The sequence below is a fragment of the Triturus cristatus genome, chromosome 1_1 (assembly GCF_964204655.1).
Source record: "Triturus cristatus chromosome 1_1, aTriCri1.1, whole genome shotgun sequence".
NCBI lineage: Eukaryota > Metazoa > Chordata > Amphibia > Caudata > Salamandridae > Triturus > Triturus cristatus.
The window spans coordinates 802,621,626-802,648,408 of record NC_140579.1 but is presented as its reverse complement, the minus strand read 5'-3'; the positions used below and the strand labels follow the sequence as shown (position 1 = coordinate 802,648,408).

At 48.6% G+C, this 26,783-nt stretch overlaps 1 protein-coding gene across 5 annotated transcripts in view; it reads right to left on the bottom strand.

The window, feature by feature from the left end:
* Positions 1 to 26,783, bottom strand: part of KANSL1 (KAT8 regulatory NSL complex subunit 1) — a 1,694,895-nt gene that overhangs the window by 721,709 nt on the left and 946,403 nt on the right. For all 5 annotated transcript variants that reach the window (XM_085650272.1, XM_085650270.1, XM_085650273.1 and 2 more), the window contains one exon: positions 8,674 to 8,796. In XM_085650272.1, coding sequence (XP_085506398.1) covers positions 8,674 to 8,796 — 123 coding nt within the window. The remainder of the gene's footprint in view (positions 1 to 8,673; positions 8,797 to 26,783) is intronic.

Sequence of the window (26,783 nt, the reverse complement as noted above, 5' to 3'; positions counted from 1 at the left end):
CTACCAACTGGGTTATTCTGCCATTAAGTTAAAAGATTCTGTCAAGAGGTTCATGACAATGGAAATGCAGTTACTTCAACCAGTTCAAGCGGTGAAGCTCTTTCAGGCACAGGGAGCTCGGCACCCTAGCCCACCCTGTGTGTAGCAGTTCCACACAGTATCGGTGATGTACATGAGAACCTGATCCAGCCTCCCCATATATGGTAGGAAGGCCTTTAGTGCCAGGCGAATGACACAGCTCCAACAGGTTGATGTGGAGACCGGTTTTCACCAGAGATCAGAATCCTCTGATCTCCAACTCTCCCAGAAGAACTCTGCAACCCAATAGCAACTTACTGTCACTGTAGCAAGAGGGGTCTGCAGTCTGTCCAATCGTGGTCGAGAAGCAACCACTGCAAGTCATTTGCAGTCTCCTCAAGCACACAGGTTCCCTAGGTACAGAACCAACTGAGACTTTAGATTCCACTATAGAGCTAGCATGTCCCACCTAGTGTGGTCCACTAGCAGGAAGCAGAAGGCCAAGTGTGCAACATTACGGTCATAGCCCGAATGTCCTGGACTCATTGACCCGGGAAGGAATGCTTGAAATTGCATAGTATTCAGAACAGCTCTAATGAACACTAGCTTCTGCAAAGTAGTCGGATGTGACTGTCACATTGATGTGAGAGCTAAAGATGTTTGGAGGTTCACTGTCGTCTGGAAGTGGTTTACAACCGACTCTGCCGAACGAGTCTTCAACAGCCAGTGAAGTTAGGGGAAGACTGGTGGCTCCAACCTCTGAAGATATGCTGCAACCGCCATCACGCTTGTGAACACCTGAGAGGCACTGGTAAGGCGAAAAGGGAGAACGTATAACTGACAATGCTCCTGGCCCACATTGAGCCATAGGTAACACCTTTGGGAAAGCAGGGCAGGAATGTGATAATAGGTGTCCAGCAGATTCAGTGCTACAATCGAGTCTTCTGGATCTAGGGCAGATAGAACATGGGCAAATGTGAGCATTCTGAAATTGTCTTGTTAGGAAGAAAGTGTGAGGGCAAAGATCTAAAATAGGACGAAGGCCTCTCTCTAGTTTCTGGAGTACTGGAGGACAGCCTGTAGGCAAAAGGCATTGTCCAGTGCATGTCAGAAAGAAAACAGGCTGGGATTGTAGAAGGTGAAATTAGACAGAGCTCTGTATAAGCTCAGGCAGGATTCAGTTTGGAGTCTGACATAACTAGTGGCTGGATGTCCTCTTGCAGCGTTGGGGTCTGCGCCAACGCAGCAGAAACCGGGGTGAATCGTGACACCGGGCAAAGTATCAGCCCCAGAGTCAGAGCTGGACACCCAGTATGTTTTAAAGGCATAGCTGACGTGGATCCTGTGCCTGCCAGCAGTAATCTGGCTGGGAGCCTCCACAGATCCGTGGGGCACGAAAGTCTAAAGCATGGCATCCTTAAACACTTCAATGGTGCTGCAGAAGCACAGCCTGGCCCAGAAAATCAAGGTGCATCTGAACAAGATGCATATCTGTTCCTAGACAGGGGACCGGGAAAGACCATGGGGGAGCTTGACGTCCTGGCAACTTCAGGAAGAGAGTGGCGAGCCTCGGAAGAGGCCTGCTTATGGTTTGTGTGTTTTTTCTTCATTTTGAACTTTCCCGAAGTCTTGAAGTGTAGCCCCGAGAATGGGTCTGAATCCTCTGCTTAGAGCAGGCGCGACCTTTTCATGATTTCCACTGAAGGAGTAGTTTCTTTTCTGTAACTCCAGTTCTGTAGTAGGGGTATCTCTGTTATAGTCATAATCTAGTGAATAGTCCCGCCCATGTGCGCGGACCCCGGAGCAATAAAAAATAATCTCTAAAAGGTGACAAATCATGCAGACCTGCATACACCTTTAAGAGAGAATTTAATTTAAAGACAGATAATGCAGCCTATTCCCACAGGCTACACTGTCCAGTACTTCAACTAGAATTCCACCAAAATCCACAAACAGCACTGCCTGTCCAGTTTTTCTCCACATAGGAAAAAACCCTGCCTCTACCAGCAAAAGCCTCTGGAATGATAGAGAGGAAGGAGTGGACAGACAAGCCCCATAGGCTGCCATTATGTGGCTTGGAACAGGATACTGTGCCTTTAAGAAAACTTTCCAGTTTTCCAGAACTTTCCCCAGTATCCCAGAATGCCCAGCAGGTCCCATTTACTTTCAGTTCTTTTTGAAGGCGTAGCACGCCAGACCTGTAGCATTCTCCATATGAATAAGTATCTCTCCACCGGGGAGGAGGGCGGGCGCTTATGACTATAACAGAGATACCCCTACTACAGAACTGGAGTTACAGAAAAGAAACTACTCCTTCTGTAGTAGGGGATCTCTGTGTATAGTCATAATCTAGTGAATAGAATGGCAAGCCCATCCCCACACAACAAAAGCGGTGGAGAACACAAGACACAACCACTACTGTGCGAACAAATTTCGCAGCGAAGCCTGCCCAACCTGAGCATCTGCCCTGGCATCCGAGTCCAGACAGTAATGCGCAGCAAAGGTATGGACCGACTTCCAAGTGGCCGCCTTACAGATTTCCGCAATCGGAACATTACGCAGCAAAGCCGTCGTGGCAGCTTTGCCCCTGGTGGAATGAGCCTTAGGTTTACCCCCTAAGGTCTTATTAGCCTTTTGATAACACAACTGTATGCAGGACACAATCCACCGAGAGATGGACTGCTTAAAGGTCGCAAGACCAGTCCTGACTGAGCCATAATTAACAAACAATTGGTCAGACCTACGAATATCCTTGGTCTTATCCAGATAAAATTTCAACACCCTTCGGACATCCAGGGAATGGAGAGCCCTTTCCGCTGGTGAAGAGGGATTCTGAAAGAACGTAGGTAAAGTTATGGTCTGATTGACATGAAAGTCAGAGATAACCTTAGGAAGGAACTTAGGGTGAGTACGCATCACAACCTTAGCAGCATGAAACACAGTATAAGGTTCTTGACAACATAATGCCTGAAGTTCACTCACCCTGCGGGCCGATGTAATGGCCACCAGGAACGCCGCCTTCCAGGATAGGTGCTGCAAGGAAGCCTTGTGAATTGGTTCAAAAGGCTCTCTCATCAGTCTGGACAGCACCACATTCAAGTCCCAAGAAGGCGAGGGAAGTCTGACAGGAGGGAACACCTTCTTCAAGCCTTCCAAAAAATCCTTGACCACAGGAATCTGAAAGAAGGACGTCTGTGAAGGGCACTTCCTGTAAGCAGTCAAAGCAGCCAGATGAACCTTAATGGAATGGAAATTAAGGCCAGACTGCGCCAGATGCAAAAGGTATGGAAGGATGACATCTTCCTTACATGTTGTCGGATCAAAGTTCTTGGACTTACACCAGATACAGAACCTCTTCCACTTGTAAGCATAGGATGTCCTAGTGGAAGGTCGCTTAGACTCCTTCAGAATGTCCATACAATCGTCTGGTAGATTCAGATGACCGTATTGCACTATTTCAGGAGCCATGCCGCCAAACTCAAAGACGAGAGGTTGGGGTGCACCATCCGCCCCCCGAACTTCGTGAGAAGGTCCGGCCTGCACGGCAACTGCATGTGAGGAAGGAGAGACCGGTGAAGAAGGTCCGTGAACCACCACTGCCTGGGCCACTCCGGGGCGATCAGGATCATCCGCGCCCTGGACTGGGACAGCTTGATGAGCACCGCCGGAATCAGGGGAATGGGTGGAAAAGCGTACAGAAAGCTGTTCGACCAATCGATCCATAGCGCATTCCCCAGCGTCCCCCGCTGGTAGTACCTGGATGCGAAGTCTCGGCATTTGCTGTTTTCGGCGGTGGCGAACAGATCAACGTCTGGAGTCCCCCACCTTGCGAAGACTTCTCCTAGTACTTCGTCGTTTATGACCCATTCGTGGTTTTCCTGAATCAGTCTGCTCAAGGCGTCCGCCTGAGCATTCTGCACCCCTGGCAGATGCGTGGCCGTGATCGTCAATCCTCGGGCCAGCAGCCAGCGCCAGATCGCCTGCGCCTCCTGCGACAGAGTGCGCGATCTCGACCCCCCCCTGCTTGTTGAGGTAATACATCGTGGTTGTATTGTCCGTCTGTATCAGCAGCGAGTTGGTCTGGAAGGACGGAAGGAAAGCCTTCAGTGCCAGGAAGACAGCTCTGAGTTCCAGGAAATTGATGTGGTACGTCGATTCCACAGGAGACCACTTCCCCTGAATCTGCAGGTCCCCGGAATGTGCACCCCAGCCCTGGAGAGAAGCATCCGTCACCACATTCGTCGTGGGAATGTCCTTGTGGAAGGGAACCCCCTTGAGGAGGTTTTCCGCCGAACACCACCACTTCAGAGACTGACGAGCATGTAGAGACAGTCGGATCTTGTCGTCCCAAGAGCCTGTCTTCTGATCCCACTGATCCTCCAAGCACTCCTGCAGTGGTCGCATCTGTAGACGTGCGTGCGGAGTGAGGAAGATACAGGAGGCCATCGATCCCAGTAGAGACGACACCTTCCTCACAGTCGTCGATGGAGCAGTCCTGAGGTCCTGAGCCTTCCGAAGGAGTGATAACCGTCTCTCCTCCGAAGGAGACACGCTTGCTGACCGCGTATCTATGGAGGCCCCCAGGTACTGTATGCACTGTACCGGAGATGGGACCGATTTGGACATGTTGACGTGTAACCCCAGCTTGTTCAAGAGCTCGCACGTCCAACGGAAGTGTTCTTGCGCTTCCTCGAAGGATGACGCCTTGATCAGCCAATCGTCCAGATACGGGTAGACAAACACCTTGTTCCTCCGCAGGTGTGCCGCCACCACCGCCATGCACTTCGAAAAAGTCCTGGGAGCAGACTTTAGCCCGAATGGCAGTACTGTGTATTGATAGTGATTGGCGCCGACTTGGAATCGCAGGAACTTCCTGTGCTTCTGTGCTATGGGCACATGGAAGTACGCATCCTGTAGATCTATGGCACAGAGCCAGTCTCCCCGTTGCAGCTGAGTGCAACGATAGCATGCGAAACTTTTCTCTGCGAATCCACTTGTTTGCTTGTCGCAAATCCAGAATGGGCCTGAACTCGTTCTTGTCCTTCTTGCGAACGAGGAAGAACCGAGAGTACAGACCTCTTCCCCTTTGAGACAAAGGTACTTCTTCTACCGCCTTTTTTCTCAACAAGATGTCTGCCTCCGCCTGGAGCTCCCTCAGCTGGAAGCGAGAGCTGACCGGCGGAATCGCTGGAGGCGGGCTGATGAACCGAAGACTGTATCCATTGCAAACAATATTCAGCACCCACTTGTTCTGAGTAATTTTTCTCCACTCTGCCGGAAAAAATCGAATGCTTCCCCCCACTGGAGTGGGTAACGGTTGAGGGGGAAGTAACAGCTCAGGGCCGAGACCCGGCCGGGCCCTTGTTTGTGGTAGTAGCCTGCTGGCCACCTCTACCCCTCTGGCGCTTCTGGAAGGGCTTGCGGAACTGCTGCTGTTGTGGCTGCTGCTGTCCCGAGCCCTGCCCACGCCCTCGGCCCGACGACCCGAACCTCCTCTGGAACGGTCGTTTCTTTTTCTCGGCCTTCTCCAACCCGACGGCCGTCAGGGTTTCCGCTTCAGCCTTCATGCGGGCCATTTCATCGTCCGCATGCTTCCCGAACAGGGTTTCCCCCGAGAAGGGCAGGTTGGCCACTCTCTGCTGCGCCTCCGGCTTGAGGGACGTCAGGCGCAACCAGGAATGGCGCCGCTGGTGGACGCCATGACAGTAGGCGTGGGCGGCCAATAGCGATATATCCGCTGCTGCGCTGATCGTTTGGTTAGAAACCAGCATGCCTTCGCGCACCGTCTCCAAGAAGTCCTCCTTCTTGTCTCGTGGCAGGAGGTCCGCATATTGCTGCAGGGATTCCCACAGGGCCCAGTCGTAACGGCCCAACAACGCCCCTGCACTCGCCGCCTTCATCGTGGTGGCGGCGGTACCACACACCTTCCTGCCCGCAGAGTCCAGCCAGCGGCTTTCCTTGTCCGGTGGCACCGTGGAGGCCGGGGCGGTCGCATGTCGCATGTTGTTTTCTCGCCGCCGTCACGATAACCGAATCCGGCTTCGGGTCCCCTCTCAAGAATGACGGATCCGACTCCGGGGCCCTATATTTCTTCATGAGCCTGGACGGAGCGGCCTTCGCTGTTGCGGGAGTGAGGAACAGTTCCAAAGCTGGTTCCACCAGTCCAGGCACGAGAGGCAGGAGGGGGCGAGACAAGTGTCTTTTATGAAGCGTCTCAAATATCACGGACGTCGTGGGTGTTGGAACCGTCACCGTGATATTCAGCTTCGCAGCCCCTCGCAACAGCACCTCCTGGAACGAGACCAAGTCGTCCACCGGCGACACCCTAGTCCCCGGGGAGTCCGACAGCGTCGGGGAAAGGTCCCTGTCCGAGGAGCGCGACCTGGACCTATACCTTCTGCGGCGTCGTCTAAAGTCTGACGAGGATCGCCCTCGGCTCCGCGATCGTCGCCTCCTGTGAGAACGGGAGCGCGACCTCTTCGGCTTAGGCCTGTCCGCCTGTCTCGCTGGTCCAGGCGACCGTGGGCGTCGTGGCTTCGGGGTCCCTTGCGGCGGAGTCGGGTACCGTGGAAGGGAAACCGACCTCGGGGGGACCGGCGGCGGCACCGCAGGAGTGCTTGGCAGCAACAGAGGCCGGGGTGGCGGAGACAGAGTCCGCGGCCGCGGAGGCGGCGGTGGAGGAAGTGGAGACGGTGGTGGAGGAGGTGGTGGAGGAGGTGGCGGTGGTGGTGGTGGTGGAGGAGGCGGTGGCAGAGGTGGGAGAGGAGGAGGCGACGGAGACCTCCGAGGCGGGGTATACACCACTGAGTACACCGATCCCGGCGACTCTCTCTTCCTCGACGTCGACGTGTGCCTCGACGTCGACCTGTGCCTCGGCGTCGATCTCCGCCTCGACGGCGACCTCCGCCTCGACGGCGACCTCCGCCTCGACGGCGACCTCCGCCTCGACGGCGACCTCCGCCTCGACGGCGACCTCCGCCTCGACGGCGATCTTCGCTTTCTCGACGTCGATCTTCGCTTTCTCGACGGCGACCTCCTTCTCTTCATCGACGGCGAGCTGCGATCCCTCAACGCCGAACGCCGACGCCGGGTCTTCTCTCGATGTCGACTGCTGGACGCAGTCGAAGACGGCGTCGTCGCCGACGACGCCGATGTAGTCGACGGCGGCCTATTCAGGTCCCTCGACGGCGATCGTCGACGCCGTTTCTCCCCAGAGCCCTGGGGAGACGGCGAGCAGACGGTGGTCATCCTCCTCGACGTCGCCGTCGACGCCCTCGACGTCGACGGGGAGCGGGAGCGCTTACTGGTCTTCCTGCCCCTGGGGAGCCCCCCAGAGGCCTCAGCATGGGCCAAATCAGCCCCTCCAGACCCACCTGGTGCCTTCAGTCTTCGCTCCTCCAGAGCTTGAAGCCTGCTCTTCATCCTGTCCCTCAGGGTTCTTGCTGAAAACGAGTGGCAGATGGTACAGCTTTCAGGCACGTGGGACTGGGGAAGGCAAGCTATGCACACCTCGTGTGGGTCAGTTTTAGCCTTCTTTCGACCACATTCCGGGCACTTGTCGAACAAGCCAGGCATGTTGACAGTACCAGCTACTAAACACAAGAAAAAGTGACAAAAATTGCCAAAATCTCAATGAAAAACCTTGAAAAAGGTAGAGCTCAATGCTCCAGGGTCCTGCTAGCAGGAGCCGGAAAAAAGAACTGAAAGTAAATGGGACCTGCTGGGCATTCTGGGATACTGGGGAAAGTTCTGGAAAACTGGAAAGTTTTCTTAAAGGCACAGTATCCTGTTCCAAGCCACATAATGGCAGCCTATGGGGCTTGTCTGTCCACTCCTTCCTCTCTATCATTCCAGAGGCTTTTGCTGGTAGAGGCAGGGTTTTTTCCTATGTGGAGAAAAACTGGACAGGCAGTGCTGTTTGTGGATTTTGGTGGAATTCTAGTTGAAGTACTGGACAGTGTAGCCTGTGGGAATAGGCTGCATTATCTGTCTTTAAATTAAATTCTCTCTTAAAGGTGTATGCAGGTCTGCATGATTTGTCACCTTTTAGAGATTATTTTTTATTGCTCCGGGGTCCGCGCACATGGGCGGGACTATTCACTAGATTATGACTATACACAGAGATCCCCTACTACAGAAACTTAGCTTTGTCGTTCTGGATCACCTTCGGATTCATCAGGGCACACTCCAGCATGACTTGTAGTTGTGGCCTGACCCTAGACAAAGGTAGAAATCTGTCACAGTCATCCGTTTGTGAGAACTAAATCCAGATCTAAGACGGAAGGTACGGGAAAAATGGCACTGACCGCAGCGCTAAGAGTTGTTTTTGTGTGGCTTTGTCATTTCAGGGGCTGGGACGCGGCAGTTAAAAAAATTCTTTGTTTGCAGAGAAACTCTTCGCTCTTTTTCTGTGACTCTCCACTATTTCTAACGGATTAACTGAGTTACATGATACTATATTCACTGCACTCCAAAGGAGACGCTCCCTGGAACAAAATAAATATTTTTCCTACCACCACCTCTATAAAAATCAGACCTAAGCAATGTAGGTTGTTGTTACTCCAAGTGCCACATAATGGTATGTGGACATGGTCCAATCTCCCCTTACCTTCAACACGCTGTTTACATAATTCCCTCTATCCCTTCTAAACTTACCAGTCTGTCTGCAGCAATAGGCAATGTCGGAGCGCTCTCAACTTTAGCCTCTGCTCCAAGGAGGTGTCTCCGATGAACTGCTAACGTATCCTGCGGAGGTGCCTCTCCAAGAACAATCAAGCCCTAAACAAAGTGAGAGAGGAGAGGCATAACTACTTCTAGAAAAATTTAAGGCCTTAAAAGCGTATTGGTCCATTCCGCAGAACCCTCAATTTTATTTTGCTCAGCCCCTTCATAGGAGAGTGCATACATTACATTTAATCCCACTCAATGATAAACACTGTTTACCACTTGCACAGATTACTACGTTTTACTTCAGTTCACATGTTTTTAAAGTTCTTTTGTATCTGTTGGTTTTGCACGAGGATCTTTCATATCTTTGTTTGTGACTGAATGGTTCAAGACAGTATACACTGCATTGTCCCATCAAAACTAGTTTATCAGCTGGACCCACGTACTATAGAGGGAAAAAATGAATAGAAGAATTACTATAGGCAAGTATCTTCTTGTTTTCTGCTTACTCCGCTGCCAGACTTAGAAATGCTTGGAAATTGGTCATATGAGTTAGCGCACAAATTAAGAGAAATAATTACAAACAGCCTAAAAAACTAAGTATCAGATGTCCCACACACCCAGAGTGGACATTCTTGTAGAGTGCTACTGAAAATGCCTTTACTCTGGGTAAGTGAGATGGACACTGCATCTATGCTACTTGCCATACAGCCAATGTAAACTACTGCCTGACCAAGCCACCTAGTGAATTTTAAACTTACAGGAGAGCTTGGCCTTTGTTCGCATGGCCAGAATAATATTTAGAAGAAAAACAAAATTGCTCCCACTTACCAGATCTGCCTGGATATTTAACAACTGACAGAGGACTTCCAAGAAAACTCGAAATCTAAATATGTCTCCCAAGTAGATCTTAAAACAGCCCACTACAAAACGTGTGGAACCTGGGTGCAGAGTAAACAGAAGAAAAACTGTCAAGGTGACTAAACCGAGAAAAACCTAACAGAAGCACTCCCTGTCCTAAAAGAATATGTGCTATTGGCTACTGTAGAAGAGGTCTTCGTAAGGGTGAATTCAAGCACCGTTAAAGCAGTGCAAGCCAGTGTTAAGATCCTACTTATTCAGAATGTATCTAAGCTGAATGTCTGCATGAATAACCAAATAATATTGATGGTGACAAGTTGGATCGTCTATCGAACTGGACTGCAAATATCACTTCTGTCTAATCAGGGATCAAACTTAACTTCTGCATAATTAGGTGCAGCAACCAAGAGGATGTGGCTCTGCCAAATACTGGAAACTCTCAATTTAAGTTTGACGACCCCATAATATGTTCTGTCTGTCTGGGCCCCTTGCGTTACCCCAAAAAGCGAGCTAAACTGTATAAAGCTTTTCAAAGTATCACCACATGGAATGTTGTTATTTAGACTTCCATTATAACTTTTCCTTTCACTCAATCTACATTTGAAAGCACCATACTAAAGTTATTCTAAGAGCACAAAAGAAAAACCTAAATCCATTCAATGATCTCTAACAAGGAAAAACATCAGTACTTATCAAATTAGGTTAATTTCATTGATCACGGAGGATACCAGACAGCATAGACACTTCAAAAATTGGAAAGTTTGAGCCTAGATTAACTGGCAGCCCAGCCAGAGAAATGTATATCTGGGCACCGCTGCTAACAGACTTTGCTCATAAAGGCAAGATTACGTTTGTTTCAACTAATATCACTGAACTGTCACATGCAAGACAACCAACATCCATTAGGACATTGCAGATGTATCCAACACAACACAGTTAAGCCACAGAGGTGGGCATCAAAAACCTCCATACAACGATATAAATAAAGACCCAACTCTGAACATACACCCAACACAGGCTGAATATGCAATGAATGGACTACAAAAGCATGAAACAGGACAACCATTTAATACTTTCATTAAATACACATTTTCCAAGCAAATGAGTACCTTTACCAACTGCGGAAATATGGAAGCAGTTTCGTACAACCCTCCACTGTCACCCATCAAAAACACAGAATTTAACTATATATAGACATCACACTTAAACACAAAATCTAATCGGAAACTATTATGCAATCAAAATGTATGGAAAGTCATACCCAAGAATAATGCAAGACTTTGCGATGCCATACTAATGGCAGATTGTAAATCATACAAATGTTTAACCATAACAAAAGAAACCAATAAAATCCTCTTAGACAACAGATATGCAAAGGGTGGAGACCTCCCTCCAGAGGGTAGGTTGTCATAGATGTGGGAGAGTACAACCCCACTGGGAAATAAGTCTGATGGGACAACTATCTAGTAGGAGTGGAAGACGTGGTTTTTGGCTAAGCAGAGTTTGAAAATGTTGCTAACCTTTCAGGTATTAAAGAGTAGGAAGGATCGGTACGTGCAGAGCTTAAGATACTAAAATAAATAAAGTGAAGTGGTGGATCAACACATTTCTGAGGCAGACTTCCGATAGAAGTGAGAAAGTCGTCATTAAAGCATTACATCATAGCCGTAGATGTTGGTAATGTGGAAGGTTCCTTCCCAGGTAATCGTGAGCTTTACAAATCTACATAACCTAAGGTAACATGGCTTGTCCATAAATTTTGGACGCTCAGGGAGGAGGTTGACATGATTGGAAACAGATCACTTAATACTACTGTAAAAGCCACCACAAATATATAGGTGCCACCCTCACTACTGGGGATGATAGTAGGCTGTGCACTTTTGTGGGTGCATGTTAATGTGTGTTGTGTTCTCACCAGGTGTACTGCCCGACTTCCCCCCCCCCCCCCCCCCAACCCCCAAACTGGCAAATGATGCCAATTCCCTGTTAACTGGGACACCCAGAAGCCACTGACCCACCTCTACCTGGCATGCAAACATACAGAAATGAATTAGGGCACAATGGTGTTCATCTCTGGCACAACTGCATCCACTCCTAGCATAATCATGGACTTAGCATAAGGGTGCGATTCATCTTGACATTTTAGGCCTCAGCACAGAATGGCCCCCACTGGCATCCCTTTGGCACATCCTTAATCTAACTGTGGGAACCCAAATGACTCAGAGAATCCTTGGCATTACGGTAGCCATCCCTGGTGTTTTTGCAGCCTTCCCCAACATGTTATGGCATCACATGGACATGTGAGGTAGAATCTGTCCATGTGTCTTAATTAAAACAAGCTGTTTGAGGACCTCACTTCAACTTTTTTTTTTATTTATTGAAAATCGGTTATTTCGACACCCCAAAAATCTGGTTAGAGAGAAAATTTTAGAAACTGATGTTTGGATATTATATTATTTCACACTCAAAATATATTTAAAGGAAAATGCTACCTACCAGTATGCATCTGTTCTTGGCATGTAGAGCGGCAGATTCACACACTGCGCATAGATCGCCATCTGGTGTTGGGCCTGGATGTTTGCACTTTGTTGTATTGGAATAAGACTTTGGAAGTCACGAGATAGGCGACTCCTTTCGACAATAGTGCGCATTGGCATAGACTCCATCTTCAGATTGTTTTTTCGCCAAGAAGGGAAATGATGAGCTTTGTAAGAAGCAGGAATAGATGCCCATGTATGTTGTATCTAATTAAGATAATACTGGAACAGCTAAAGGTAGCCGGGGAGGCGGGTGAGCGTGTGTGAATCTGCAGCTCTACATGCCAAGAACAGGTGCATACTGGTAAGTAGCATTTTCCGTTTGAGGCATATGAGCTGCAGATCACACACTGTGCATAGATTGCATAGCAGTACTTCTCCTTAGCGGCGACCACCAGTATCTGTTGCAGTAGTTTGAAATAGTGTTGAGTACAGCCTGGCCCACACCAGCTTGTTGCTTCGCCTGCACATCTACACAATAGTGTTTTGAGAATATGTGTGGTGTAGACCATGTAGCTGCTTTGCAGATATCGAAGGGAATGTTCCCTAAAAATGCCATTGAAGCCCCTATTTTGCGGGTAGAGTGGGCTTTAGGGGGAATAGACAGTGTAAGTTTTGCTTTGAGATAGCAAATTTGTATACATTTGACAATCCACCTTGCAATCCCAGTTTTTGATATGGGATTGCCTTTATGTGGTGGTGAGAAGGATACAAAAAGTTATTTTGTTTTGCAAAAGGGTTTTGTTCTGTCAATATAGTAAAAGAGTGCTCTTTTTACGTCTAGTGTATGAAGAGCTCTTTCTGCTGCTGTTTGTGGTTGCGAGAAGAACACTGGCAACTCAACAGATTGGTTGACATGGAAGGGAGAAATAACCTTAGGGAGGAATTCGGGATTTTTCCTGAGAACCACTTTGTTCTGATGGAGTTGTAAAAATGGTTCTTGAATAGTTGGTGCCTGTAGCTCACTGACTTCTGAGAGATGTAATGGCCACAAGGACAGCGACTTTCCAATGTAAGAAATTGTAACTCGCATTTATGTAGAGGTTCAAATGGAGGACCCATTAATCTAGGGACGATGTTTAGATTCCACACTGGCGAGGGTAGTACCCTGGGAGGAATTATTCTTTTTAGGCCTTCCATAAATGCTTTAATGGCAGGTAGCTTGAAAAATGACAAATGTTGTCTATTTTGTAGGTAAGCTGCTATGGCAGCGAGATGTAATCTAATGGATGTGTATGCTAGATTACATCTTTGAATTTGCAGCAGGTAACATATGATGTGTTGAATGGACGCATCTAGAGGATTGATGGTTTTGTTACAGTAAATAACAAATCTTTTCCACTTGGCTGCATAGCAGGCTCTAGTGGTGGGGCGCCTAGCCTCTTTGATAACGTTCATACAATCGGGTGGAAGATTGAGGTAACCAAACTAGGACTTCAGGAGCCAGATCGCTAGGTTGAGCTGTGCTGGATCTGGATGTCTGATCTCTCCATGGTTCTGTGTTAAGAGCTGTGGAGAGAGGTGTAGTTTTTGGTGCGGGACTACTGATCGTTCCAGCAATGTTATGTACCATGGTTGTCTAGCTCATTTGGGAGCAACTAGGATCAGTGTTAGTGACTGTTGTTGCAGCTTGCGCACCACTAATGGAATGAATGGGAGAAGCGGAAAAGCGTACGCAAATCTGCCTGACCAATTCATCCATATCGCATTGCCTTCGGACAAAGGGTGAGGATATCTGGCGGCAAAGCTTGGGCATTTTCTGTTGTAATGTGTGGCGAAGAGATCTATCTCTGGCTGCCCCCTCATTTGGAAAAACTGTTTAAGAACTTGTGGATGAAATTCCTACTCGTGAATCTGTTGTGTCTGACGACTTAACAGATCGGTAATGTGATTCTGAATTCCTGGAAGATGTTGGGCTAAAAGGAATATGTTTTGAGGAATAGCCCACCTCCATATGCTCTGTGCTAGTTGAGAGAGCTGCAGAGTGCGTCCCCCCTGTTTGTGTAAATAGTACATTGCTGTCATATTGTCGGTGCAGACTAAGACAGCTTTGCCTGATATATGTTACTGGAATGATTTTAATGCCAGAAAGATTGCTAGTAACTCCAAATGATTGATGTGGAGTAGCTTTTGCTGAGGTGTCCATGTGCCCTGTATGGTGTGATGTAGTAGATGAGCTCCCCAGCCGGTGAGCGATGAGTCTGCTCTAGAAACGGTCGCCCTTTGGAAAGGTTTTGGGTGTTCCACCACTGCAGAGAGCGATGTTTGCGGCCATCCACCAACACCAGATCTGTTAGCGGACCTTGAGCTTGGTTCCACTGGCGTGCTAAGCATTCCTGTAAGGGGCGCATCTGGAGTCTTGCATGAGGTACTATGAATATACAAGAGGCCATCATCCCTATTAATTGCATGAACACTCGAGCTGGAAGTGAGTGTTGCGGCTGGAATTTTGTTATAAGGGTTTGCATGCTTGCTATCCTGGCTGGGCTGGGATATGCAAGGACTTTTGAGGAGTTTATTGTGGCAGCTAGATATTGTTGGATGTGGGACGGTTGGAGGTGAGACTTTGCTAGGTTTATGGTAAACCCTAAGTCGTGAAGTAGTTCGATTGTGGTGTGTGTGTGATTTACACACTGGGTATGCGACTTGGCTTTTATGAACCAGTCGTCCAAATATGGGAAGACGCAAAGTTGTTGCCTTTTTAAGTGGGGTGCTACCACTGCCAGACATTTTGTGAAGACTCTGGGTGCTGTGGTGACTCCGAATGGGAGAACCTTGAACTGGTAATGCTGACCGCCCACTACAAATCGAAGCTATTTCCTGTGAGCAGGGTGAATGGGAATGTGGAAGTAGGCGTCCTTGAGATTTAAGGTTTGCAAGGAAATTGCCTAGTTGGAGTAGAGCAAGGACCTGTTGAAGAGTGATCATATGAAAATGGTCTGATTGTATGTAGAGGTTTAATGGTCTGAGGTCCAGGATGGGTCTCAGGGTTCCTTCCATCTATGGAATGAGAAAGTACAGTGAGTAAACCCCCGTGTTTTGGTGATCAGGGGAACTGGTTCTATTGCATGTTTTTGTAGCAGGGAAAGCACCTCTTGTTTTAGGAGCGCCAAATGCTCTTTTGACATTGGACGCTGTTTAGGTGGTATGTTTGGGGGAGTTGAAGTGAGTTCTAGGCAATAGCCAGATTGGATAATTTGTCTCACCCACCTGTCCGTGGTAATGGTGTTCCAGACAGGTAGGAACTGTAGCAATCTTCCCCCGACCAGAGTAGAGTGGTCCGGGGGTAGTGGAGGGAAGTGATTGTTTGGGGGTGGAGGCGGTACGAGTATTGGTATTTTTGCCTCTACCCTTGTTGTTATTGCCCCTGTAGCCTCCTCTGTAATAGCCTCTGTTAGATGAGGTCTGGGTGGGACTTTTGTAGGAAGTGGAGGAGTTATCAGTGGTAAAATCTCTAGAGGAGCCCCTATAAGAGGAGCGTTGAAAGGAACTTCTGGGAGCTTGCGATTGCAAAGCTCCCATTGATTTGGCAATATCCGTATCTTTTTTCATCTTCTCCAAAGGAGAATCTACACTAGGCCCAAATAAGTGTTCCTGGTCAAACTGTTGGTTTAGCATGGTAGTTTGAATCCCGAAATGCGTAGTCACGCATGTGTGTGCAAAAGGACACTGGTATTAATAGCTCGGGAGGCTGTGTCTGCAGCATCCAGAGCATATCGAATGGAGGTATTAGTTATAAGTTTGCCTTCCTGGATGAGATCATTGGCCCTTGTTTTATATTGATCTGGAAGGTGTTGTAGTAGGGTCTCTAGCTCGTCATAGTGTGCCCTATCGTATCTAGCCAGCAAAGCCTGTGTGTTGGCAATTCTCCATATGTTGGCTGCTTGGGACACTGTTCTTTTACTAGATTCGTCCAACAGTTTTGACTCCTTATCAGGAGGTGGAGCATCGCCTGAGGTTTGGGAGTTAGCCCTTTTCCTGGCGTTGGAGACTACCAAGGAATCCAAGGGAAGCTGCCCTTTAATGTAAACAGGGTCAGCTGGGGCAGACTTGTATTTCTTTTCTACCCTGGGGTTAATGACTCTAGCCCTTACAGGATCCTTAAAAACGTCAGGAGCGTGTTTGATTACCCCTTTTAGCATTGGGAGAATGGAAGTGGACCTTTAAGGTGGTGCAAAAGTGTCCATGAGGAAATCTTCTACTGGGTCTATGTGCAAATTCACACCGTGGTATTCTGTAGCTCTGTGTATGAGCTGAGTGAATCTTATGGTATCCTCTGGAGGGGATGGTCTAGATGGGTAGATATCTTGTGGTGTATTAGGAACATCTGGTGTGCCATTATCGTCCCATGGGTCCTCTGGGGTATTAGTATAACTAGGTTCCCCTAAAGGTTCGTCATCCCCTTCCTCCCCAGAGGTTGTGTTATCCTGAGGTGGAGAAGATTGTGAGGGTACTGGAGATTGGATAGGAGAGATGTGGTATGGAGGAGGTGGAGAAGGAATTCTTAAAGGAGAAGTGGCAATGTCTCTTCTTTAAAGGGCTTGAAGCTGGTACAGGTTTGTCCGTTTTCCTTTTCCTGGAAGGACTAAGTATAAGTTTACCTGTCTTGGGGTCTATTTGGAGAGTTTATTTGGGTTGGATCAGGTCGAAAAAGCTCCTCCTCTGGAGTGTGTGGTTTCAGATTTTTTCAGGTCCGATTGTGTGGCACAAGTTCTGAAGTCGGTTTATGCTCCTTAGGTTTGGAATCGGGAGTATTCCTGGGTTCCGTTGGGGTCTTTGGAACCGGTTGTTTCTTTGGTTCAGATGGTTGTTTCGGATCCGAAGGCTGAGCGCCAGTGGTCTTTGGAACCGGTTGTTTGCTCGGTTCCGATTCTTTTTTCGGAGCCGGAAAGTCAGTGCCCGTGGATTTCGGTGCCGAATGCGCCGATGTGGAACCAGGCATCTGTGCGGACGAAGACAGTGTTGGGTTTCGACACCAACGGTAGGCTGGCTCAATCCAGAGTGGCATGAAGGCTCATGTAGTGACTTCTTTGCCGAGCCCGAAGGCGGGGGAAATTTTGTCCCGGTGTGCACCTAGGCCCGAAGGTGATGGTGTTAACGAAGCCTTTTTGTGAATGGGTGGGAGGCAGGAGTCGACGTCAGTACTTTACCCGCTGTCCTGGAGTGATGTCTTCGACGTCGGCTGCTTCGGAAGCGCTAATGTTGCCCTCTTCAATCTGCTCCTGCACATTGATGCCTTCTTGGAAGATATCGTCCGGTATCGATGGAGAAGTGTGGCTCAATGATTAGAGCGGCAGACCCTGATGCAGAGGTCTAGCCCGGGACCAGGGTTCAATTCCCCGCCTCGGCGGGTCTTGGGCTCAAAATTCCACGGACCTGATAATTCTCGCCTCGGTGCCATTCCAATCATGGAGTCCCACTCTGCAACTCTGGGCAATAGCTTGCTTAATCTCCTCAACGGCCCCCACAACGCTAAGGATGCCTGGCCTCCACCTTGGGGGTGCCCAGGAGTGGACGCCTCACAGGGAAAGCCAGGATGGGTTCCACAGCGGTATTCGTACAAGCGCTTTGAGACCCTTGCGGGTGAGTAGTGCGCTATACAATTATCAATTTACATTTACATGACCGAGCCATGCTTCTTCGAGCTAGACGATCCCATATGGTTTTCTTGGAGCGGAAAGAGGCACAAGCTGGACAGTCTTTGGCCTAGTATTCGGGCGAAAAGCAGATGTTACACACCTTGTGAAGATCGGCGTGTGGAAACTTTGATCCACATTGGGGACACTTTTTGAAAGGAGTTCTTTCCATGAGCCAAAGGCCTAATGGCGCAGCTTGGCCCGAAGGCCTGCATCGACAACCGGAATCGAAGAAGGAATATGCTACTTACCAGTATGCATCTGTTCTTGGCATGTAGAGCTGCAGAGTTGTACACTTAGCATAGATCGCCATCTGGTGTTGGGCCCGGATGTTTGCAGTTTGTTTTTCTTCTTGGACAGTCTTTGGAAGTCACGAGTTTGGTGACTCCTCCTTCGGTCCGTACTGCGCATGGGCTTCGGCTCCATCCTCATTGTTTTTCGCCAACAGGGAAATGATGGAGCGTAGTAATAACAGTGAGAAACCCATGTGTTGTATCTAAATAAGATGTACTGGAACGGATACAGGTAGCCGGGGAGGCGGGTGGGCGTGTACAACTCTGCAGCTCTACATGCCAAGAACAGATGCATACTGGTAAGTAGCATATTCCGTTCGAGGCATATGAGCTGCAGATTGTACACTTAGCATAGATTATATAGCAGTACCCAACCCTAGCGGCGACCACCGGTATCCGTTGCAGCTGTTTGAAAAAGTGTCTTTAGTACAGCCTGGCCCACCCTAGCTTGCTGCTTGGAATGCACATCTACACAGTAGTGTTTTGTGAAGGTGTGCGGTGTAGACCATGTGGCTGCCTTGCAGATGTCATCTAAGGGTATATTCCCTAGAAAAGCCATAGAAGCCCCTAACTTTCTTGTAGAGTGGGCTTTAGGGGGAACAGATAATGTTCTCTTTGCCTTTTGATAGCAAATTTGTATGCATTTTACAATCCACCTAGCTATCCCTGATTTTGAAATGGGGTTGCCTTTATGTGGTGGAGAGAAGGAAACGAACAATTGTTTAGTCTTCCTGAAGGGTTGCGTTCTTTGTATGTAGTATAGTAACGCCCTTTTTACATCGAGCGTGTGTAAGGCCCTTTCTGCAACAGATTGGGGTTGCGAAAAGAAGACAGGTAATTCCACTGATTGATTGAGGTGGAAGGGGGAAATGACTTTGGGCAGAAACTTCGGATTTGTGCGAAGTATGACCTTGCTGTGATGCATTTGTATGTAGGGTTCCTGTATGGTGAACGCCTGTATTTCACCAACCCTTCTAAGCGAAGTGATAGCTACAACGAAAGCTGTTTTCCAGGTGAGAAACTGTAGCTCACATTTGTGCATTGGTTCGAAGGGCGGACCCATTAGACGTGTAAGAACCAAATTTAGATTCCATACAGGGGAAGGTGGTGCCCTGGGAGGAATTACTCGTTTAAGGCCTTCCATGAAGGCTTTAATAGCGGGCACTCTGAAGAGTGATAAATGCTGCCTGTTTTGTAGATAGGCAGCGATCGCTGCTAGGTGTAGGCGTATGGATGAATATGCCAGGTTACACCTATGAAGATGGAGCAGATAGCATATTATGTGCTGTATGGATGCATCTAGAGGGTTGATTGTATTGTTACGGCAGTAAATTACGAATATTTCCACTTTGCGGCATAGCATGCTCTAGTGGTAGGGCGTCTGGCTTCCATGATGATGTTCATGCAATCAGGGGGAAGGTTAAGGTATCCGAATTCTAGGATTTCAGGAGCCAGATCGCCAGGTTGAGCTGAGCTGGGTCCGGGTGCCTGATTTCTCCATGGTTCTGGGTTAGGAGGCATGAGGATAGATGCAATTTTTGATGTGGTACCACTGACAGTTGTAGTAGCGTGGTGTACCACGGCTGCCTGGCCCACGTCGGAGCTACCAGAATGAGTGTGAGGGAGTGCTGTTGTAGCTTCCTGACCACTAATGGAATTAGTGGGAGAGGTGGAAAGGCGAATGCAAATCTGCCTGACCAGTTCATCCATATCGCATTGCCCTTGGACAATGGGTGTGGGTATCTGGCGGCGAAGCTTGGGCATTTTTTGTTTTCGTGGGTGGCGAAGAGGTCTATCTGAGGATGCCCCCACTGTTGGAAGAATGGGTGAAGAACTTGTGGATGCAGTTCCCATGCGTGTAGTTGTTGTGTTTGTCTGCTGAGCAGATCTGCCATGGTGTTTTGTACGCCTGGAACGTGCTGTGCCAGGAGAAAGATGTTTTGGGGAATTGCCCATCTCCATATGCTCTGGGCTAAGCGGGAGAGCTGGGGAGAGTGTGTCCCCCCCTGTTTTTGTATATAATACATCGCAGTCATATTGTCTGTGCGAATGAGGACTGCTTTGCCCGAAATCTGTTTTTGGAAAGATTTTAGGGCTAGAAAGATCGCCAAGAGCTCCAGGTGGTTGATGTGGAGCGATTTTTGTTGTGGCGTCCATAGACCTTGCATGGTGAGGTGTAGGAGGTGCGCTCCCCAGCCGGAGAGCGATGCGTCCGCTGTTAGAATCACCTGAGGAACCGGGTCCAGGAACGGCCGCCCTTTGGAAAGGTTTGTGGTGTTCCACCACTGCAGAGAGTGATGTGTGCGGCCGTCCACCAACACCAGATCCGTCAGCTGACCCTGGGCCTGGTTCCACTGTTGTGCTAGGCACTCTTGAAGTGGACGCATGTGGAGTCTTGCATGGGGCACTATGAAGATGCAAGACGCCATCATTCCTATGAGCTTCATAAACACTCTTGCTGGAAGAGAGTGTTGAGGAAGGAATGTTTTGCGTAAGGCTTGAATGCTTGTGATTCTGGCTGAGTTTGGATAGGCAATACCCTTGGAGGTGTCTATAGTGGCCCCGAGATATTGCTTTGTGTGAGATGGTATGAGGTGGGACTTTTGGTAGTTCACCGTGAAGCCTAGCTGGTGGAGCAGTTGGATGGTGCTGTTTGTATGCTGCACACATTGGTCGTAGGACGCGGCTTTTATCAGCCAGTCGTCCAGGTAAGGGAAGACGTGAATGTGTTGACGTCTGAGGTGTGCTGCTACTACTGCTAGGCATTTGGTAAACACCCGCGGTGCGGTGGTGACCCCGAAGGGGAGAACCGTGAATTGGTAATGTTGCCCGTCCACCACAAACCTGAGGTATTTCCTGTGAGAGGGGTGTATTGGAATGTGAAAGTATGCGTCTTTCAGATCCAAGGTTGTGAGAAAGTCTCCCTGGCAGAGGAGTGGGAGGACTTGCTGTAGGGTGACCATGTGAAAATGGTCTGAGTGTATGTAGGCATTTAGAGGCCGGAGGTCGAGAATGGGTCTGAGGGTCCCGTCTTTCTTTGGTATTAAGAAATATAGGGAGTAGACCCCTAGATTTTGTTGATTGACGGGGACCTGCTCTATAGCGTGTTTTTGGAGGAGTGAGAGTACCTCTTGTTTGAGCAGTGTGGAATGTTCTTGAGACATTGGACGGTGCCTTGGTGGGATATTGGGTGGGGTAGATGTTAGTTCGAGACAGTAACCTGACCGAATGATTTGCGTTACCCATTTGTCCGATGTTATGGACTCCCATACGTGGATAAAGTTTTGTAGTCTGCCCCCGACCGGAGTGGAATGGTCTGGGGGGAGCGGAGGGGAGTCATTGTGCGGGGGGGGTGGCAGAACGGGTGTTGTTGGTTTTGCCCCTGCCCTTATTGTTGTTACCCCTGTAACCACCTCTCTGATTGCCCTTTGAAAAGGTATTTTGAGGAGGGGACTTGTAGGAGGTAGAGGCGTTGTCGGTGGAGGAGCCTCTGCCTGTGCCACGAAAGGACGAGCGTCGAAAGGAACGTTTGGAGGCTTGTGTTTGGAGTGCCCCCATAGACTTTGCTGTGTCTGTGTCTTTCTTCATCTTTTCGAGCGCTTCGTCTACCTTTGGCCCAAAGTGTTTCCTGGTCAAAGGGGTGATTGAGTATGGATGCCTGGACTTCAGGCTTGAAACCTGAGATCCTGAGCCAGGCGTGGCGACGAAGCAGGACACTGGTATTTATGGCCCTAGAAGCAGTGTCGGCTGCATCGAGGGCATACTTAATGGAGGTGTTTGTAATTAGTTTACCCTCCTGTATCAGGTCATGAGCCTTGTGCTTGTATTTTTCTGGAAGGTGCTGCATAAGAGCCTCTAGTTCGTCATAGTGTGCTCTATCATATCGCGCAAGCAGTGCTTGTGTGTTTGCAATGCGCCACATGTTCGCAGCTTGGGAGGCGGTGCGTTTACCAGACGCGTCCAGAAGTTTAGATTCTTTGTCTGGCGGTGGGGCATCTCCTGAGGATTGGGAGTTAGCCCGCTTTCTAGCTGTGGAGACAACTAGGGAATCTAGGGGAGCAGGGCCCTTGATGTAAGCAGGGTCTGTGGGTGCCGCCTTATACTTCTTCTCTATTCTAGGGTTCAGTACTCTGGCTCTGACAGGGTCTTTGAACACCTCTGTAGCGTGCTTGGTGACACCCTTAAGCATGGGTAAAATGGAAGTGGATTTGTCTTGTATATCAAATGTATCCAGTAGGAAGTCTTCTTCTACTGGTTCACTGTGCATGTCCACCCCATGGTAGTGTGCTGCTCTCTGCACTAAATGGTGAAACCCTAAGGAGTCCTCTGGAGGAGACGGTCTTGATGGGTATAAGTCGTCCTGAGGTACATTGGGTATATCAGGGTTATTGTAATCCTCCCATGGATCTGGGGTCCCTGGTGGAGTGGGATCCATTGGGGCGTCCGCCGGGTAATTGTCCGGATCCCCATCATCCGGATCTGGGGATGGGGTCGGATCGTAGTGAGGTACAGGTGGCGGAGACCTGTGAGGTGGAGGTGGTGGAGGAGGTGGAGGGGGTAGGGGAGGCGGTAGTGGGGAGGGCACTCTGAGGGGAGAAGTAGCAGAGTCCTTCCTTTTGGGTGGAGGAGGAGGAGCCGGAGCATCAAGGCGTCTTTTCTTGGTAGTTAAAGTCAAAAGCCCAGTCTTAGGATCTTTGGACAAAGTCTTTTGTAAAGGGTCTGGTGTAAACAGAGCCAATGGTGTCGAGTCGTCTGTCGGCACCGGTGATTTCGGAACCGGGGGTTTCGATGGTCTGTGTGCGCCATGCTTTTTTGAGGTCTCCGGGTGTTTCGGCGTCGAATGATGTTTCGGCGCCGGAGCATCGGTGCCGACAGATTTGTGTTTTTGTTTGGTCGGCACCGAGTGTCCAGGCTTCGGCACCGGTGGTTTCGGAGTCGAGCTGGATTTTGCAGTCTTCGGTGCCGGATGCTGTTTTTCGGCACCGGGTGTCGGCTGGCTCGATCCCGAGCTGCCATGAGACTTTGGGAGCTTCGACACCGGGCCCGAAGGTGGGGTGATCGAAGTTTTGGTTTTGGTTTTGCCCAGGCCGGCAGGCGAGGGAGTAACCTGAGTCTCTTTGGTTTTCGGCGTGGGGGTAGGAGGGGGCATATTACTCACGGCCCGCTGCGCTGGTGTAATGTCCTCCACATCGGAGTAGTCGGCCTCGGAAGCGCTGACGACGTCTTCCTCCTGTTCGGTGTGTGTTTGCCCCGAAGCTTCGGCGTCGTCTCCGAAGATGTCCGGTGGAGCTGCGGAGGATGAGTGCGCCATGGTGCGTCGAGCTCTTCGATCTCGGATGGTCTTCTTCGATCGAAAAGACTTGCAGGCGGGGCAGTCTCTAGCCTCGTGTTCCGGAGAGAGGCAAAGGTTACACACCTGATGGAGGTCGGTGTGGGGAAATTTAGACCCACATTTTGGGCACTTTTTGAACGGAGTCCTTTCCATCGGCCGGGACCGGAGTCGCGGAGGGCCCGAAGGCCGGTGTCGATGAACAGGATGGAGAAAGTGCCGCTTCGAGAGATGAAGATGATGAAGGAACTCGAAGAATCGAGGATTTTCCGTCGAGGCTGGAACCGTAGAAGTTCGAAGCCGGAGCACGAAGTATCACATCCGAGCCCGATGGCGGAAAAAAACAATCTGAGGATGGAGCCGAAGCCCATGCGCAGTACGGACCGAAGGAGGAGTCACCAAACTCGTGACTTCCAAAGACTGTCCAAGAAGAAAAACAAACTGCAAACATCCGGGCCCAACACCAGATGGCGATCTATGCTAAGTGTACAATCTGCAGCTCATATGCCTCGAACATAAAGTTTGTGGAGATGCGCGTCCAGTGGGAAACGCAATCAAATAATACCGTAGAATGGGTGAAGGATTGCGCGTCGAAAGGTAGAACGGTAACGACACCGAACTGGAGCGTGACAAACACATCCGAGCCCAATGGCGGAAAAAAACAATCTGAAGATGGAGCCGATGCCCATGCGCACTATTGTCACCTATCTCGTGAATTCCAAAGACTTATTTCAATACAACAACAAAGTGCAAACCTCCGGGCCCAACACAAGATGGCGATCTATGCACAGTGTGTGATCTGCAGCTCATATGCCTCGAACATATTTTCTCAAGAATGTGCAGTCTGGAAAACACTGCAAATATTTCCAAAGCTCCAGGTAATACCTACTTTAATGGCAATTATTTCACTTCTCACATCGATACAATTCACACTTAAAGCTTTTAGCACAGTACTATTGGTAACCATGACTGAGGTGCGGAGGGGGTGGGTGGTGGTGGTGGTGAAGATTAACGGTAATAACGTTTGTAATTGTGTCGCTATTATGAGCTAGAGGAAAGGTTGAAAACCCCTCATCTAGAACAAGCATCATCCAATCAATGAGGACCTTGCAACATTACATTCTTCAACTTTGTCCGAGACAGAAAAGGTTACTCCACAATAACAATAGTGCTGTAACTGTAGTTAAATACTTTTCTGAATTTATGTGCTGGGAAATATTCTGCCATCTAGTGGTCAGGTCCTGAATTGCCCCTATTTTCTTGCCTTCAGATCTTTTCAGGTGTCAATCAGTGAGTAGCGCCACAAGTCTAAACCCCACCCCCTCGGCGACACGAGATGAGATGTACATAAACAATGTCAAAGTACGGGATCACCATCTTCAGATTCTTTTTCCCTTCTTGGAGACCTGTGCTGTCTTAAGGCTTTCCTATTTAAAATATTTTCTCACATTTTTCTTAAACTTTGGGGGATGTGGAGGGGTTGCATGGGAATACAGAGAAATCTTCAAGCAGCAAATCTAGTATTACAGGGAAGTAAGTAACCATTTGAAGCAAGAGTATTTTCTGGATTCACATGCTGTGCATAGGGTAGTACAAAGCAGTATTACCTCTATTTGGGAGGCTGAATTGTATAGGTTGTGTTTGCCAACGAGTGTCTCAATACCTTCTGATCCACCTGCACCGCTAAAAGCATGCATATCTAAATAGCGGTGATTTTGTGAACATACTGAATAATGACCTTGTGGCTGTTAAGCAAATGCATTTTATGGAGACGTTCGTTATGAACACCAGTGTGGCCCCTCTTTTTTTCTTGTGGAATCTGCTGTTGATTTGCTGCCCAGCGTTTTCATCACTGGACTTTGGTATATTTATATTGTTTGCACAATCGAACTTGCGCTGGTTCCTCTTGTGACTGACAGAATGAGATAAGGAGCTGATTCCAAATCCTACAAAGTTTTACACCCTGTAGGTAATATTTACTGCTCTCCTGCCATGTACTGTGCGGAGTGCTTGCTCTGCCTGCATTTCTGGTTGTTGGAAAAGGCTGCCAATTGCATCAATGGATTAACATGGACGTGAGAAGACTTTTGGAAGAAGTTGTGGATTATTTCTCATGACCACCTTGTCCATATTTATTTGTAGGCATGGTTCTTTTACTGTTAGAGCTTGCAAAATGAGGTGACTACAATCAAACGCAGGCTTCATAATCAGGAATCAGAGTCCTGCTTTGGATACAGGCCTCAATGGGGCGGTTTACGACAGTTTTCAATCGAGTAGGTGTATTAGGGGTCTAATTATGGTAGCGACCCGTCAAGTTTTACGTTAAGTTCTTTCCTTAATCAGTGATTTTGGCTTCTTAGCGTCCCTCAGTACTTCCATGCAACTGTGTTGTAAGCCTAGAAGTCCAAATTCTAAGATCTCAGGAGCCATGCTGCTAGGCCTAGGCTGGCTGGACATACCTGTCCCTTTTTAATTTTCAACAGGTTCAAAGAGACTGGTATCGTTGTATCTGGTCTTGTGCCATTTGCACTGGTCTGAAAAACCATGTTGGTCTTGCCCCGTGTGGCTATCCTCTTCAGGGTTATCTGTTTGTACTTACTAATCACTACAGTTATAAATGCAAATAGAGGAAAAGTGTATGAAACTTTCCCAGACCTATTGACATTCGCTCAGGATACGGGGTGTCAGTAGAAAGCCGAAGTCTTTACATTATGTGTTTGCGTGGTTAGCATACAAATCTATCCGTGGCATTCTCCACTTTTGAATTCATTCTGGTACTATTTCCTGGTCTAATTCCTACTTTCACAAAACACCTTCTTGCCTGCAGAATCATTGTGCCTTTACGTTTTGTAGGCCTAGCAGGTTTATAGCTAACACTGCTATCCTTCTCTATTGCCCATTGTTAGTGAGTTGGCTGCTTGAACGGTGATGGCAGAAATGAGGGAGAATCTCTTTCCTACATTGTTCAAGTGCCTGTCCTCTTTGTCTGGTGGTGCCGAGATTGGTGTGAAGAGATTTTTCAGTGCCATTGTGTCGTTTGGCGGATGACCACCAGGATTGGGTTGACTGATGAGTCAAGCAGGGAAAGAATCAATAGCTTTGTATTTTTTTTCGAGGTGAGTTGGTCCTACGATAGCTAAATTTTTCATGATTTTTATTCCCCTAACTCCAGATATAGTCTATAGTGGTAATGGCTCTTACAGACTTTCTGGCTTGCTCCTTAAAGTCTGCAAAAAACAGACTGACATAAGTTAATAGATTTGTTCTGTAGCACGGTCCATCAGATTATGAAAGCCCTGATGCCTTTGGAAGAAGGGGTGGGGGGCTGAAGGATGAGGTGGTGCAGGAGATGGAGTACGGACCAGGTATCATACCATTCATCTCCTCATACTCCTGTAGCATGGCTTTCAGATTTTGCAATAGAAAACTAGCCATGAGTATT